General features: G+C 40.6%; 1 protein-coding gene across 5 annotated transcripts in view; it reads right to left on the reverse strand.

Annotated features, from left to right (window-relative positions):
* grik1a (glutamate receptor, ionotropic, kainate 1a) overlaps positions 1 to 17506 on the reverse strand; it is a 354991-nt gene that overhangs the window by 121601 nt on the left and 215884 nt on the right. For all 5 annotated transcript variants that reach the window (XM_059968113.1, XM_059968117.1, XM_059968114.1 and 2 more), the window contains 2 exons: positions 15363 to 15544; positions 3927 to 3980 (listed from right to left, as the gene is read on the reverse strand). In XM_059968113.1, the coding sequence (XP_059824096.1) occupies positions 3927 to 3980; positions 15363 to 15544 (236 nt within the window). The remainder of the gene's footprint in view (positions 1 to 3926; positions 3981 to 15362; positions 15545 to 17506) is intronic.

The raw sequence follows: 17506 nt of genomic DNA on the forward strand, positions 1-17506 counted from the left end.
CTCAGAAAAATGAGGCTATTAGGCTCAATGGAGCAACGAGGCAACTTGGATAAAGAATATTAGCATTTATGATTTCTATAGTCTTCAGGTATTGTCCAAAAGGATTCATAGGCTAAATCCCCTTTCTAGACTCTTGGACAATTGGCAGACACCTTGAGGATCCATAGCAAGTGAAGAGTGGAGGTTCTGTACATACATAACTTTGCCTGGGCTAATTGAGAGCTCCTTCATATTCCCTGCTAATTTCTGCTTGGGTGCACCAGGTAGTGCAGACCTAGGATCACCAGGATCACAGCCTGAGTAAATATTGGCTTTGCAATGACATTTCCTCCAGCTAAACAAACCGTAACATCAAAAAGTAAAAACAACTCAGCCAAGAGAATTTTAAGAAACATTGGTTTTACTGAAAGATTATCTTCCTCTTGGATAAAGGATGTAAATTTTGTGATCCCTAAGGTAAGCTGTCTAACCTAACAAAACAATTTGTTCTTATATACACACTTTCTACAGATTTAATAAAATTATAAAGATGCCTCCTCTGCTTTAACCTAATATTCATTAAATACAAATTATTATCCTGGTTTCAGCAGTGTAACTGTCCAAGTTATTTCCTATAACCAACAGATTGCAACCGCCAGTCTGTTGAAGTGTTGGGCTCAAAAGTATAAACAATGCAGCAAAAAAAATCCTGACAACTATTTCCATGAATCACTCCAATTAATCTTGTAACCTCTCGGCTGTGAGCCTGTCAACTGAGTGACAGATTCTGTGCAACTTTGAGCTGAGGACTCGCACCTACAAGGATAGTGCTTAGATTAATTTCACTTCCATTCCTTACGGCTGGTTGAAACAGAAGATAATCAACTCATTAGTCTTCAGCTGGAATCAAATGCACATTGCAGAAATAAATGGGCGGAATGCCAACATTTTATCATCCAAATTCCAGACCAATGTAACATTCTTTTCCATGATCAAAATGGAGATAAAGTTTTTAAGCTTTTTAATGCATTGGCAACAGTGGAGAATTCTTAAATATTCAGCTTCTTGTATTCTTGGAAATATGTCGCAACAGAAGTAAAATCAGAAATGATACCCATTTCTCAAAGGGTTAAGAATGAATTATGATAACTGGTGAAAAAATCCAGCAGTGAGTGTCATAAGCTAAAATAAGCAGTTGAAGGTGATACAGAAATACAAATAATAAACAAAAATCATCTTGCAATTTTCATACATTTTGACGGGACTGCAGATTATTTATGTTTTTTCTAGAGTTTGGACTGGCATTCTAAGAGATTTATTAAAGAGTGAAAAATTGAGCCTCTGCTGATTATTAGAAGAGTATCAATATATCACACTAATAGGTTTAAGAGCAACATATGCACCAGTAACACATCGTCAACACTTAGCAGTTACAGTGCACACAACAGGCTGTGGCTTGACTGCATGTTATTTATTGGCCAATCTTATGCTCTCCAAAAATAATGCCATTTCAACTTCCACATTATAATCTAGAGCAAAACCAGTTTAGAGCTTTCAAGCACTTGTTGCCAAAGAGATCCTATGCATATGGTATGTTAGTTTGGTAAATATAACATCATATCATATACTATTACATTTTCTGAATGATTTATAATGTTTAAAACAAATGTAAACAAGAGTGACCTTTTTCAGTTTTTAAGTGATAATAGGATTACGTGAATATCAGTGTAGTATGTTGATACAGCTGCATTTACCGAGGTTGCACGCATTGATGTGAGCTTTGTGAAACATGGTGCAAATTTTATCTGCCCAGATTGATTACTACGAATGTTGCTTCTGGGCTAAAGATGAGTGTACTGAACATTGACTTACAATCACAGAGCAAAAGGAGATAGAACACCATCATTTATTGACGTTTGTGAAAACACTAAGAGATGCTCAGAGAAACCAACTGGGCAGTATGGAACAGCTGTATGAATATTGGGATGCCTGCTACAACCTGATAATAAGTGTGGCCAGAATGGCTCAGGACTACAAGTGGAGCATCTCTAACAATGGATGCCATGCAATAAACTAAAGAGATTCTGCAAATGCTAGAAATCCAGAGCAACACACACACACACACACACACACACACAATACCTCGACCTGCTGAGTTCCTCCAGAATATTGTGTGGGAAGTCTGAATTTAATTCTAGAATCAGCATTATAAAACATAAAGGGTCAGGATAAAAACATTGAACGTGGACTCAGGAACATCATCATAAGAATTCATGAATTGTGTTGTGGTTGAGTGGCTGCATAATAGCTCCAAGGAAGTAAGGGAAAAAGGTCACTTACCACTGCTGACAAAATACAACACAAACATATTCTGGGGCCAGTCTCTTTCTCACTTGCTATTCAGGAATTGTCAGTCTGTCAGAAAATGTGGCAACATCTCCCAGCTTCTAAAAGTCATCAAATGCTGCTGATGCCCACTTAAACCATGAAATATTGCAATCCAAGAAGAAAAATGCCACAACAATGTACATATATATTGCCCAAGGTGAACAAGAAAAAGGATAGAAGCAGCATTAGCAGCATTATAGTCAGAACTCTAACCTAAATTAGATTTAACATCAATGATTCAGTATTTGCTTTTTCTGTAAGGGGAAAAGTAATTATCTCAGAGGAGGTGACATGTTCAGTTATCTGCATGGTTAGAGATAATTTCCAATGTGGACAATGGATATTTAAATCTAGTGAATCAATAGAATTCTCTCCACTCTTTTTCTGGTGTTCAAAAAAACAGGCAGTTCCTTCCACAACTCCCTGGTTCGCTTTTCTATTTTCATCAACACATAATCTTCTTCTGCAATGACGGGAGTGTTATGTTTTGTCACTCCAGAAATCAATTGAAAGAGAAACACGGGAGCATGGGAAAGGGCGTCTACTTCATCCAACTTTACTGAGGCACTCTCAAAGGACGTGGTGGCATGATGCCAGATGCCATTCACATCTTCTTACTTATAACCCGCAATGAATTATCTAAACAGAGAATGCTTAATCAAACAATATATTTACAATATTGCTCAAATATTACTGAAATATTAAATACACAATATTTTCCCTTTTATCTCTTTCCTTCTCATTTACCAGTGATAAAAATGCAGGTGTTAGACTTTTTTCCCCAAAGTTCATGATGTGGTTTCCTGTGACACTGGGGAAACCATACACAGATTGGAGGACTGCTTTTCAAAATATAATCCCGAAGGATGGCCTAAGCTTCAAGTCACATGTCACTCTAATTCTTTATCTCACTCCCACTGTTCCTACTCTGTTCAAGCTAACTCCAATTCAGCTTGAGGAACAGAACTCATCAACTTAGAAGGCAACTACACAGCAATTAAAACATCACTAAATTCAATAAATTCAGAACACCAAATTTCCTTGATCGTGTCAGTTCTGATAAAATGTCCTCAACTTGTAATGTTTTTTCTATTTTTCTCTCTCCACAGATACTGCCCAACCTGCTGAGTATTTCCATCACATTTTTTTGCTGACGTGTAGCAGCTTCAGTATTTATATCTCACACTTTTCTTTCTCTCTCCTTTGATCTCTCTATCTCCTTCTATTTACACTTTCAGCAGATAGATGAGCTGATTTGTAAGCCTTCAACAATATCGCTGATCATTACCATTTATGTTACTCAACTTATCTTAGCCTCCATGTACATTTTCTCTGACTATTCCCCTTTTCTGCAGTTTTATTTCTAACCTACTCATCAACCCAAGACATGACCTTTTATTTCTCTTACTGCTTGCCCTGCTGAGTATTCCTGCCATTTTCTGCCTTAATTCTAACTTTTGACTTTTTAAATTGTGTCTTTCTCTCAATGGTTCCATAAAGTTAATAGACAAATCTGAATCAGTCACAACCTCTAAAGTGTTTTTAAAATGGCACCTTACCAGCGTGGTGAAAAAGTAATGATAATACTCAGTCATCATTCCCATCGAAAGTATCTGCAAAGAGAACAAACCAGCATTAACAGTAAATATAGACCTTGTATTCACTTGGCAACTACTGTACTTTCTGGATATTCTGAAATGTTGTAAAACTAATGAGTTTCTTTTGTAGCTTAATCACTCTTTTCATATCAAAAAATTAGCAATTTGCACACTACAAGATACCATATTCAGTAATAATTGACCAGTTTTGTTTTGACAGTGATCAACCAAAAATAAATTTTGGCCAAAACGACAAGAGGACTCATCCACACTTCTTCCATAAGAAATTTGTTGACTTTACTTTTACATAAACTGGAATTGGAAGATGGGATCTTTGTTTCTGACTTAGTTGAGAGTAGTCAATCAAAACTGCTGGAATTTTGTATTCATCTGCAGGAGAACGATGGTAACACTGGGAAAATAAGAAACAGCGAGAAGGTTGCAAGTATCCAATGAACGATGCTTGGGTCTGGTGATACCAGGAGTTCTGCGATGGAGGAGACCATGGTAGATCTACTCGGGAACTCATACATTTGTAGCTAGATATGGAAGGGAAACAACGTGAGTTTAGAGCAAAGATATGGGTTGGGTGAGTCGTTGGCTCAGAGAAAGTGGGTTAGGAAGAGATAGCAGCCAATACTTCAGGGTGAAAGTAAATCTGTTATTAAGTGTTTGGGATGTAAATCTGTGAATAATTGACTTTGTGTGCTAACCCCTTCATTTGTTGGTAACTGCAGTGAGCCTATACAGACTGATTCACATTTGGCACCACAACCACAAGACAACTAAATTAACTTATGAACACGAAAATTTCTGCAGATGCTGGAGATACAAAGCAATGCACACAAAGTGCTGGAGGAACTCATCAGGTCAAACAGCATCTATGGGAAATCAATAAACGGTTGAAGCTTTGGGCCAGCACCCTTTTCCAGGGCTCTAACATATGATCTGAACTCCAGTAAACTATTGATTATCCATGTGTACAAAATTAACTGTTCTGGCATTTAACACTGAACAATCCAATTACAATACATTTACAAGTATAATTGGCACTACATCCAAATATTGACATATTTATAATTAATTGTCCCATAGACAGAGCCTAATATGCAGTTTTAAATATTACAACCCATTCATCATTTTAAATACATTTCACAACAATTGCTCCACTGTGGCATTGTTCATTATGAGGCTACTCATTTCAAAGAATAAATATTGACTGTTTCAGGTATTATTCTGTGTATTTATTTGTAAATATAAGAATAAGGGAATAATTTTCCTAGAATTTTGAGTAATATTCAACCTGCGATACCAGAAGCTCAACTGTGCTCATTTCAGAAAAAGTCAGGGCTATTTCTTTAACATTGAAAAGGTGATCTTCCTGTACTACATCTTTTAGAGGGAAACCAAAACTTTAAAATAGGTACTTGGCCTTGCTTGACCATACCATGGCTATCATTATCTTTGCCAGTCCTCCTCTCGGGTGGTAGCTGCATCCAGCAGTAATAGACAGGTGTCTATGCATACTGAGCTCCATTCTCAAAGGCTATTTCAGAGCCACATGCATATGAGACAGACATAAATCAAGGGAACAAACTGGAGAGAGCCCCATTTTCAGTAATCATAAGGCATTCCTGGTTAAGTCACTGGAAATAGATACTTTATTTATCCCAAAGGAAATTACAGTGTCACAGTAGCATTACAAGCACATTGATATACAAATATTAGAAGTAAGAAAGAACAAAACATAAGTTACTTCAAACAGTCTAACAGAAGGGGGTCATCACTTCCCTATAGGTTGACTCATTATAGAACCTAATGGCCGAGGCTACGAATGACCTCATATAGCACTCTTTGGAACAGCGCAGTTGTCTTAGTCTGTTACTAGAAGTGCTCCTCTGTTCAGCCAAGGTGGCATGCAGTGGGTGAGAAACATTGTCCAGAATCACCAGGATTTTCCATAGGGTCCTTTGTTCTACCACAGCCTCCAGTATGTCCAGTGTCACTGGAATTGGTTTATAATTGTCACATTATTGTGTGCAGTTTTGGTCGCCGAATTACAGGAAGGATATTAATAAGGTTGAAAGAGTGCAGAGAAGGTTTACAAGGATGTTGCCGGGACTTGAAAAACTGAATTACAGAGAAAGGTTGAACAGGTTAGGACTTTATTCCCCGGAGCGTAGAAGAATGAGGGCAGATTTGATAGAGGTATATAAAATTATGATGGGTATAGATAGAGTGAATGCAAGCAGGCTTTTTCCACTGAGGTTACAGGAGAAAAAAAACCGGAGGACATGGGTAAAGGTTGAAGGGGGAAAAGTTTTGAAGGGAACATTAGGGGGGGCTTCTTCACACAAAGTGGTGGGAATGTGGAATGAGCTGCCAGATGAAGTGGTAAATGCGGGCTCACTTTTAACATTTAAGAAAAACTTGGACAGGTACATGGATGAGAGATGTATGGAGGGATATGGTCCAGGTGCAGGTCAGTGGGACTAGGCAGAAAAATGGTTTGGCACAGCCAAGAAGGGCCAAAAGACCTGTTTCTGTGCTGTAATGTTCTATGGTTCTATTACTGAGATACAGTATAAAGTTTGTCTCGAATCATCACACAGTGCATTGGGGTAGTTCAAGTTTAAATGTAAATAGAATACAGTACAACAGCTGCAGAGAAAGTGCAGTGCAGGCAGATAGGGTGCAAATTCATAATGGGATGGATTGTGAGGTCAAAAGTTCATTTTATCATAATAGCCAACCATTTAGTAGTCTCATAATAGTGGGGTAGAAGCAATCTTTGAGCTTGATGGTGCAGGCTTTCAGTCCTTTGTATCTTCTGCCTAATGGGAGAGGCTGCAGGTGAACTGTTGTTATTGGGCAGTGACTTTAAACTTGCTAGAGAGTAACCTCACTGATTATTCAGTGGAATTCAGTCAAATTTCAGGTTAGCATTATGTTGCTGTGACTACAGAAGCAGAAAGCAAAGGGATATGCATGTGCATTAAAGAGCACCTCAAGAGAAACCTCAGGCCTGAAGCTAAAACGAGAGGCTAATACTGTGTATATATACCTCCAGTTCAGCACACAGCTGTGTATGACGTGATAACTTAAGATGTAGCATCACTGACCTTTTATATGCCTCACTCCAAATTGCATCAGATGCAACTAACATTAGTCAATCTTCTGGTTATACCCGCATGCTCTGTCCGTTAGAACCTGTAACTTTTTTCTCAGCAGAGGCTGCAAAGTTAGTAGCTTGGACTCTGATTTCTCAGGGAATATAAGTTACTCAGCCCAATTGAGTTCTCCATTAAATAATAGGTCTTTGAACAGATTCACAGCAGATACCATCTCACTGGCTCTTCATTGAACCCTGGAACTTCTGGACAGCAAAGACATCAGGGTGCTCTTTATTGACTACAGCTCAGTACCATTATCCTCTCAAAACTAATCAAAAAGCTCCACAACCTTGGCCTCAATGTCTGCTTGTGCAATTCAGTCATCAATTTCCTTATTTGCAGATCCCAGTCAGTTCAGACTGGCAACAACAGCTCCTCCACGATCTCCATCAGAAGTTCACCACAAGACTGTGTGCTTAGCCCCCTGCTCTACTCATCTTATAATTCTGACTGTGGGGCTAAGCACAGTTCCAATGCCTTACTCAAGTTTGCTGATAAAACCACTGCTGAAGGTCAAATCAAAGGTCGTGATGAATCAGCATATAGAAGGGAGAATGAAAATATGGCTGAGTGGTGCCTTAACAACAACCTCTTACACAATGTCAACAAGAACAAGGAGCTGATTATTGACTTCAGGAGAAGGAAAACAAAGGTCCATGAGCCAGCTTTCACCGGAGGATCAGAGATGGAGAGGATCAGCAACAATTCCCCAGTGTTATTATTTCAGAGCATCTGTCTTGGGTCCATCACATAAGTGCAAATGCGAAGAAAGCATGGTAGTGCCTCTACTTCCTGAGGAGTTTGCAAAGATTTGGCATGACGTCTAAAACTTGGACAAACCACTATAGAGGTGTAGTGCAGAGTATATTCACTGGCTACATCACGGCCTGGTATGGAAACACCAATGTCTTTGAACGGAAAATCTTACAAAAAGCAGTGCATACAGCCCAGTCTATCATGGGTAAAGCCTTCCTCACCTTTGAGCACATCTACACAAAGCATTGTCACAGGAAAGCTGCTCATCATCAGAGACCCCGCCATCCAGGTCACGCTCTCTTCTCACTGCTGCCATCAGGGAGAAGGTACAGGAGCCTCAGAACTCACACCACCAGGTTCAGGAACAGTTATTACCCCTGAAAATCAGGCTCTTGAACCAAAGGGGATAACTTCAGTCAACTTCACTTGCCTCATCATTAAAATGATCCCACAATCAATAGACTCACCTTCAAGGATTCTTCATAGAAACAGAGAAAACCTACAGCACAATACAGGCCCTTTGACCCACAAAGCTGTGCCAAACATGTCCTTACCTGAGAAATTACCTAGGGTGATATATAGCCCTCTATTTTTCTGAGCTCCATTTACTTCTCCAGGAGTCTCTTAAAAGGCCCTGTCATATCCGCCTCCACCACCGTTACTGGCAGCCCATTCCACACACTCAGTACTCTGTTAAAAAAAACTTACCCCTGACATCTCCTCTGTACCTACTTCCAAGCACCTTAAAACTATGCCCTCTCGTGCTAGCCATTTCAGCCCTGGGGAAAAAACCTCTGACTATCCACACAATCATTGCCTCTCATCATCTTTTACACCTCTGTCAGGACACATCTCATCCTCCGTCACTCCAAGAAAGAAAGGCCGAGTTCACTCAACCTATTCTCATAAGGCATGCTCCCCAATCCAGGCAACATCCTTGTAAATCTCCTCTGCACCCTTTCTATGGCTTCCCCATCCTTCCTGTAGTGAGGTGACCAGTACTCCAAGTGGGGTCTGACCAGGGTCCTATATAGCTGCAACATTACCTCTCGGCTTCTAAACTCAATCACACGATTGATGAAGGCTAATGTACTGTATGCTTTCTTAACCACAGAGTCAACCTGCACAGCAGCTTTGAATGTCCTATGGACTCAGAGCCCAAGATCCCTCTGATCCTCCACACTGCCAAGAGTCTTACCATTTATACTATATTCTGTCATCATATTTGACTGACCAAAAGGAACCACACTGAACTCCATCTGCCACTTTTCTGCCCAGTTTTGCATCCTATCAATGTACCGCTATAAACTCTGACAGCCCTCCACACTATCCACAACACCCCCAACCTTTGTGTCATCAGCAAATTTACTAATTTATCCCTCCACTTCTTCATCCAGGTCATTCATAAAAATCACGAAGAGTAAGGGACCCAGAACAGATCCCTGAGGCACTCCACTGGTCACCGAACTCCATGCAGAATACGAATTGTCTACAACCACTCTTTGTCTTCTGTGGGCAAGCCAGTTCTGGATCTACAAAGCAATGTCCCCTTGGATCCCATGCCTCCTTACCTTCTCAATAAGCCTTGCATGGGGTATCTTAACAAATGCCTTGCTGAAATCCTACATCTACTGTTCTACCTTCAGCAATGTGAATAGTCACAACCTGCCCTTGACAAAGCCATGCTGACTATTCCTAATCATATTATGCCTCCCCAAATGTTCATAAATCCCGCCTCTCAGGATCTTCTCCATCACCTTACCAACCACTGAACTAAGACTCACTGGCCTATAATTTCCTGGGCTATCTCTACTCCCTTTCTTGGAAAAGGGAACAACATCCGCAACCCACCAATCCTCTGGAACCTCTCCCATCCTCATTGGTGATGCAAAGATCCAGAGGCTCAGCAATCTCATCCCTCACTTCCCACAGTAGCCTGGGGTACATCCGTCTGGTCCCAGTGACTTATCTAACTTGATGCTTTCCAAAAGCTCCAGCACATCCTCTTCCTTAATATCTACATGCTCAAGCTTTTCAATCCGCTGAAAGTCATCCCTACAATCTCCATGCTCCTTTTCTGTAGTGAATACTGAAGCAAAGTATTCATTAAGTACCTCTGCTATATCCTCCGGTTGCATACACACTTTTGCACTGTCATAATTGATTGGTCCTATTCTCTCACATCTTATCCTCTTGCTCTTCACATTCTTGTAGAATGCCTTGGGGTTTTCCTTAATCCTGTCTGCCAAGGCCTTCTCATGGCCCCTTATGGCTCTCCTAATTTCATTCTTAAGCTCCTTCCTGGTAGCCTTATAATCCTCTAGATTCCTATCATTACCTACTTTTTGAACCTTTCATAAGCTCTTCTTTTCTTATGCTTCCAAGCTCCTGCCTGATAGCCTCATATTTCACCTTACTCCAATTAAGTACTTTCCTAACTTGTCCATTCCTATTCCTCTCCAGAGCTATGGTAAAGGACATAGAATTGTGATCACTATCTCCAAAATGCTCTCCCACTGAGAGATCTGACATCTGACCAGCTTCATTTCCCAATACCAGATCAAGTACAGCCTCTCCTCTTGTAGACTTATCTACATATTGTGTCAAGAAACCTTCCTGAACACTCCTAACAAACTCCACCCCATCCAAACCCCTCACTCTCAGGACATGTCAATTGATATTTGGGAAATTAAAATCTCCCACCATGACAACCCTGTTATTATTATACCTTTCTAGAATCTGTCTCCCTATCTGCTCCTTGATGTCCCTGTTACCATTGGGTGGTCTATAAAAAACACCCAGTAGAGTTATTGACCCCTTCCTGTTCCTAACTTCCACCCACAGAGACTCCGTAGACAATCCCTCCATGTCTTCCTCCTTTTCTGCAGCCACGACACCATCTCTGATCAACAGTGCCACGCCCCCACCTCTTTTGCCTTCCTCCCTGTCCTTTCTGAAACATCTAAAGCCTGGCACTCTAAGGAACCATTCCTGCCCCTGAGCCATCCAAGTCTTTGTAATGGCCACAACATCATAGCTCCAAGTACTGATCCATGCTCTAAACTCATCTGCTTTGTTCACAACACTCCTTGCATTAAAATAGATACATCTCAAACAATCAATCTGAGCACGTCCCTTCTCTATCACCTGTCTATCCTCCCTCTTGCATTGTCTCCAGGCTTTCTCTATTTGTGAGCCAACCTCTTCAGTTTGGTTCCCATCCCCCAGCAATCCTTGTTTAAACTCTCCCCAGTAGCCTTAGCAAACCTCCCCACCAGGATATTGGTCCCCCTGGGATTCAAGTGCAACCTGTCCTTTTTGTACAGGTCACACCTGCCCCAAAAGAGGTCCCAATGATCCAGAAATCTGAATCCCTGCTCCCTGCTCCAATCCCTCAGCCACACGTTTATCCTCCACCTCATTCTATTCCTATACTCACTGTCACAGGCACAGGCAGTAATCCCGAGATGACTACCTTTGCGGTCCTTTTTCCTAACTTCCTTCCTAACTCCCTGCAGTCTGCTTTCAGGACCTCCTCCCTTTTCCTGCCTATGTTGTTGGTACCAATATGTACCACGACCTCTGGCTGTTCTCCTACCCACTTCAGGATATCGTGGATGCGATCAGAAATATCCCAGACCCTGGCACCTGGGAGGCAAACTACCATCCATACTTCTATCCTGCATCCACAGAATCGACTGTCTGACCACCTAACTATAGAGTCCCCTAACACTACTGCCATCCTCTTCCTTCCCTACCCTTCTGAGCCACAGGGCCAGACTCAGTGCCAGAGACGCTGTCACTGTTGCTTCCCCCTGGTAGGCTGTCCCCGCCCCTCCCCAACAGTACTCAAACAGGAGTACTTATTGCAGCCACAGGGGTGCTCTCTAGCATCTGACTCCTGCCCTTCCCTCTCCTGAATGTTATTATTTGTCTCCCCAGGCCTCGGTGTGACTACTTGCCTATAGCTCCTCTCTATCACCTCCTCACTCTCCCTGACCAGACGAAGGTCATCGAGCCGCATCTCCAGTTCCCTAACATGATCCTTAAGAAGCTGCAGCTTGACGCACCTGGCAAAGATGTGACCGTCCAGGAGGCTGGGAGTCCCCCAGACGTTCCACATCTGACACCAAGCACAAAACACTGGCCTCATACATATTCCTCCTGTTTGTATTCTACACAGTTAACCTACCTCGCCTCGACCTGTTATCACTGAAGCTCAGTTGAGCCAAAGCCTTCCTGCTCTGTCTCCCTTTAAGCCATCGCCTACTCCTCTGACGTCCGCTCTATAAAGCGTCTCCTTTTAAACAATTCCCACTGTTTTCACTGGCTGATGTCCATGCGCTTGCGTAGTCGTGCCCTGATCAAACTGCTGAAGAAATTAATCTCATGTTCTTGATATTTATTGCTTATTTATTTATTATTATTATTATTTCTTTTAGTATATGGTGACATACATGTACCTTGCTAATAAATTTACTTAGAACTTTGTAATACTTAGTTATATTAACCACATAACATTAGATTTTTTAAATTAATAACCTGCAGTTAACATGATGGGGAGAATTTCTTTTACTAAATATGCAGTTACTGTTACAAATGCAGCCAGCACGTCATTGTCTGTGTCTATAGTTATGCCTTTGTCCTATTCAGATCCTAATTTGTTATTTTTTTCCTCAGGCAGACCAATGAACACCAGAGGCTGGCTGCTTAGCAAAATGTCCATGACGTGACACCTGTCAGGAATGCAAGGAAAGCAGCCGAGAGTCTTTGCATGTCTTTGATGGATAACTCTGCAGATATCTTGTAATTGCCCTGGAGAGTCTCCCAGATCCCATTAATTCTAAGATCCTGACACAACCTTGCCACGCAACTGGTTTACCTCACAGAGTCAACCGTAGAAGCAAACAGCAGGCCAGGAATTTGAAGAACGTTAAGAAACACAGGGTCAACTACCATACTGGATGCTCTTCAACAGTGAATCATCCAGGAAAACATTTTTTTTTACCCCTGGATCAACATCCACTGTCAATCTTTCTCTGACTGTCACAGCTGGGATAAGTATGACAAGCCAAACATGTTTATTCTAGTCGGAGCATGTGAGTGAACATTTGTTGATAAAGCACATAAATTCTTCTAAGTCCTCAAAACTAGCAAGAGGAGATGATCATGCCCTTCATACTGCTTGGTCCAGTATGTTCCCGGTTGCCACCTCTCTATAAAATGATTGCCAAGTGCAGATCATTGATACTTTAAAGTTCAAAGGGACTGATTATTCTTCTGCAGGATGACTGTCACACACCACGAATGTGGACTCCTGGAGTCTGTACCCACTCATGCTGAAGACAGTCAGCACTTTCACTCTTGAAACATGTTTGCTCAAATTAGATGATTTAAAATGTTAACATCAGGGTGCTGAGGTGGTGCATGCCTCAAGATTTCTGTAATGCCTGTGGAAAGTCCCGAGAATGTATTCTACCGAGCTCATTTGCTTACACGCCAAAGGGTCCCCTGCTCCGGCAGGCAAGCTTGCTCAGCAATGTAAAATCACTGATAATTAGGAACCACAAAATGGCACGTCTAGTGTACCGCTTGGGTGAAACAGCTGTTGTTCATGAAGTGCTGCTTGTTCACATCTAGCTGCACGAAATTATCCAAAGGACCCTGAGGCAAAGCCAAGTCTCTGCTCAGAAGCTCTCATTCTCCTTCCATATCCATGAGAAAGGACCTCACTCTGAGCTTCCCCTTGCAACATCACTGAACCCTTCCAGAGTACAAATCAAGGGGTAATGGACACGTGTTGCCATAGAGGGTTTTTTTCGCAGACTGATCCAAATTTGCTTCTACTAAGATTATGGTGTTTCTACAACAGGAAGAAACGGGCACAATAAAACAACTGATGTAGTTACATACATATCGTACAGAGAGTATCACAACATGTCATCACTGGTCTGTCGCTGCTGTAAGGAATCTGTGCGGAGAAGATACGTGAGCTGCACGTGATCCATACACTTTTATGCCAATCACACGTGGTGGCATCTTCTAAGTGTTTGAGTTTCACCTTCTTCCTATCTGTACTGCCTTCGAATGAAGGAATTACCAAGTGTATAAAAATGAAGCTCTATGTATTTCAGAAAGCAGCAGGATTTTATCACCATTTCATGGTCTCCACTAAAATACTGAAAATGAGTATATTTGAGGCTCATCAAACATGCTATGACTATTTATGCAAATGAATGATTATAGTTAATCTTCCACATTTTACAGCTCTAAACTGCTTCATCAGAAAAGCAAAATATTGCAGTTGCTGGAAATGTGAGGAAAAAATAAATGGGAAAAGCAGAAGTAATTTATGAAGCATGTGTGGAGATAAAAATAGCTATTGTTTCAGCTCAGTGGGCTTTCATCAGGATTGGGAACAGTTGCAGATGAAATGGACTGTTTCCAGTTTTGATGAATGGTCAGCAACTTGAGATGTCAAATATGATTTCCTTCCGACAAACACTGCCTGACCTGCTGAGGGCTTTCCTTGTTTTCTGCTTTTATTTCTCCAAATGCCTCTGATTTTTGTTCCTGCTAGTCCTAATTTTACACATTTTCATTATTTTCCCAGAGGTAAATTTGTTTCAATTTCCTCATACATTACAAAGACGCACAAATTGGTAGGCAAGTTGGAAATTGAAAGTCACCTTATGTTAGTGGGTGGTTGATATTGAGTTCCAACTCTGCAGATAAAAGACCTGCTTCCATGTTGAATGACTCTGTAACTATGTCCTACGTACAAATAGCTATTTTGACAAATGGCAAGTTTATTTATTTATACATTCTTATTTCTTACCTTGGCACTTTTCTCCAAGTCTGGCAGCACTGTTACAGTATAATTCTGTCATTTCCACATTAACAGCACTGCTGTGATCTATGTGACAGCTATCCATTCTGGCTCCCCCTACATTCACCTGCCATGTGTTTCCCATTTCAATCTGTAAAATTCAGTCTTTCAGACCTCACTCTCCACCTCTCATCTTTGAGAATGAATCAAACTTATATATACGACGGAAATATTGATTTCTGCAAACAGTCACTGAATCAAAGTGAATAATATGTTTGTTATGATACTGTTACAGAAAGGGTCAAGGAAAACGTAAAAGAGAATGACGCACTTTTATAAAAAGCTTAGAAAAATGGGGCACATATAATAGTTCATTGAACACTTTATGATTAGGTGCTTGTGTGTAATGATATTTTTTTAACAGCATACAGTTCATTGGAGATTCAACATTTCTAAAACCTCTAGTTAACTCATTGATACACACATGGAAGACTGACTTTCAGTGTTCGAAAGCAGCTACCATAAAAATGTTATGAAATATGCATGTTCACATTCATCCTGTGCATACAGTCAAAGTACAGTAATCAAGAAATTTTCCAGTTATGTTATAAGAAGCAGATTATAGAAGGCTTCTATCACCTGTTTCAATATGTGGGCTACAGTTGAATATGTGCAGTCAAATATCACGTAGAATTCCTTCCCCCTTTTCATCTGTTTCAGAAGAGGCTTAGCATCTCTGTTACCTGCCGGCAGCTGACGAATTTTAACTTTAATGTTGTATCTGGAGGGAGCTTTCATTAGTTCTTGTAATCGAATAAGACCTGGGAAATAAAAAGCCCAATACTTTATAAAAACTGTATTAATTACACAAACAGCAAATTCCACTCTATCTTCTGTTTAATAACTATGATCAATTATTTTTCATATTTCTAAAATATTCAACTTAGACTGCTAAACATTTTCAAACTTCCTGCAGCCTGTGGGCACTCAAACTCAGGAATATTGCTATTACACACTGCTAACAGCTACTGGCTGATCCAACTAGGTACTGTGAAATGCCTCTCCAGCATTCCAAAGTCTAAAATTTACCCTTTTGGCACCTGTTTAAATAGATGATGGATTAGTTCAGTGATATAACTACAGGAGGGTTTCCCATGTTTGAACACAATGGTGGCCTATGTATAGACTGTCTGAGGCTCTGTTGCAATCCTGTTCTCAGACATAAAGGGCTTCACCTTTGCACAGAAAGCAATGTAGCATATTACCCATTCCTTAGCTCTTCACATTTTGTGTTTACACCTCAACATTTTCCAAGTTCATCGAGAACTTTTGTTCATGGATAGCAAGTGCTTTTATTTTTCTTGTAATGGCAACATCCCACTTATTCCTGGGAATTCCTGACACACAAATATGCAAAGTGGAGAACAAACCTTCAGTGTGATACAAGAACCATAAGACTGAGAAACAGGGGATGCACCTACTTAAGAATTACCCAGCTATCCACCCACATTTGAGGAATTGTAAGAAGTTTGCAGTTCCTACATTGGCCTCACTGTCCATTTCAGGATTCACAAAAAAAATAGAGTGGAAACAAGTATCTTTGATTCTGTGTAGCTTCCTTCGAAAAAGATAGGCATAAGTATAGGTCGTCACCAATTCCGTCACCATCCTATAGATTAGAGATATTCTGAAACTGAATATTCCTTATCCTAAAACAAAAGAGTTTCAAACATCTGTTGATGTAATGTTGATTTAAAGTTCATGGATTAGATATGTTTGATAATAGTGAATAATGATGAATGTAATTGACAATGTTGTAAGCTTACTTCCCAGAGGCTATAGTAGGTCCTAAATTCCCTGGATCCTGAATTGATAAAGTAGGAAAATTAACATAAATATTGGAGAAATTATTCATTTATCTTTGTAGAATAATCATATTTTTCAAATTCCCTCACAGTATAGATGAAGATCACTTTGGGCTCTCAAGTTCATACTTGCTCACACATCTTGTTTGCCCACTAGTTTTACCAGTTACCTATTCTCCTTGCATTCTTATCAGCACCAATCTTGCCCTCCACTCCTCTCCTACCTCAAAGATCCTACCACTTACCTACACATTACATGTCAATTACCAATTCACATACCTTTAGGATTTGGAAGAATCCAGAGCACCCAGGGAAGACCTACTTGGAGAACATAAAAGCTGCACACAGTCCACATTGGTGGTAAGATACGACAGGATCTCTGGAATAGAGAGGCACCGGCTTGGCTAGCTGTGCCACTGTTCTAACTTGTATGTTATATTTCTCAATGTACATTCCCGGAAACAACCTACGAGGCTCAGAGTTCTGTCGTAATTCAGGATGAAACTCAACAAAGACCAGTGAACCTTTTCCCAGGCTGGCTTAGCAAATATGCATTCCACAAGTAGATGGATGATCATTTCATCCCCAAAGCAGCTGCTCAAGATCAGCATGCAATGCTGCTGACACTCCAGCTGTGCAATTATTAGGTCAAGAACCATTCTCATCACTGGTCAAGCAATGCCTTAGCTCCTTTGAATGTTCCTGCGGTGGAGCATTCTGCCAAATGATCTGGACCGTCTCTTCAGGGGACATCTGATTAGATCCACCATTTCTTTTTCTCTGCAGAGCATACGTAGATTAGCTCATGGTCAAACGTTTTCCTGTATACAGTAGTTCATCAACGTATACAGTAACTCCTTCTGTTGACTCTCATTGAATATTAATCAAAGTACTCTCCGCAGTTTTCAAAGCAAAAAT

This window comes from Hypanus sabinus, chromosome 4 (genome assembly GCF_030144855.1).
Source record: "Hypanus sabinus isolate sHypSab1 chromosome 4, sHypSab1.hap1, whole genome shotgun sequence".
NCBI lineage: Eukaryota > Metazoa > Chordata > Chondrichthyes > Myliobatiformes > Dasyatidae > Hypanus > Hypanus sabinus.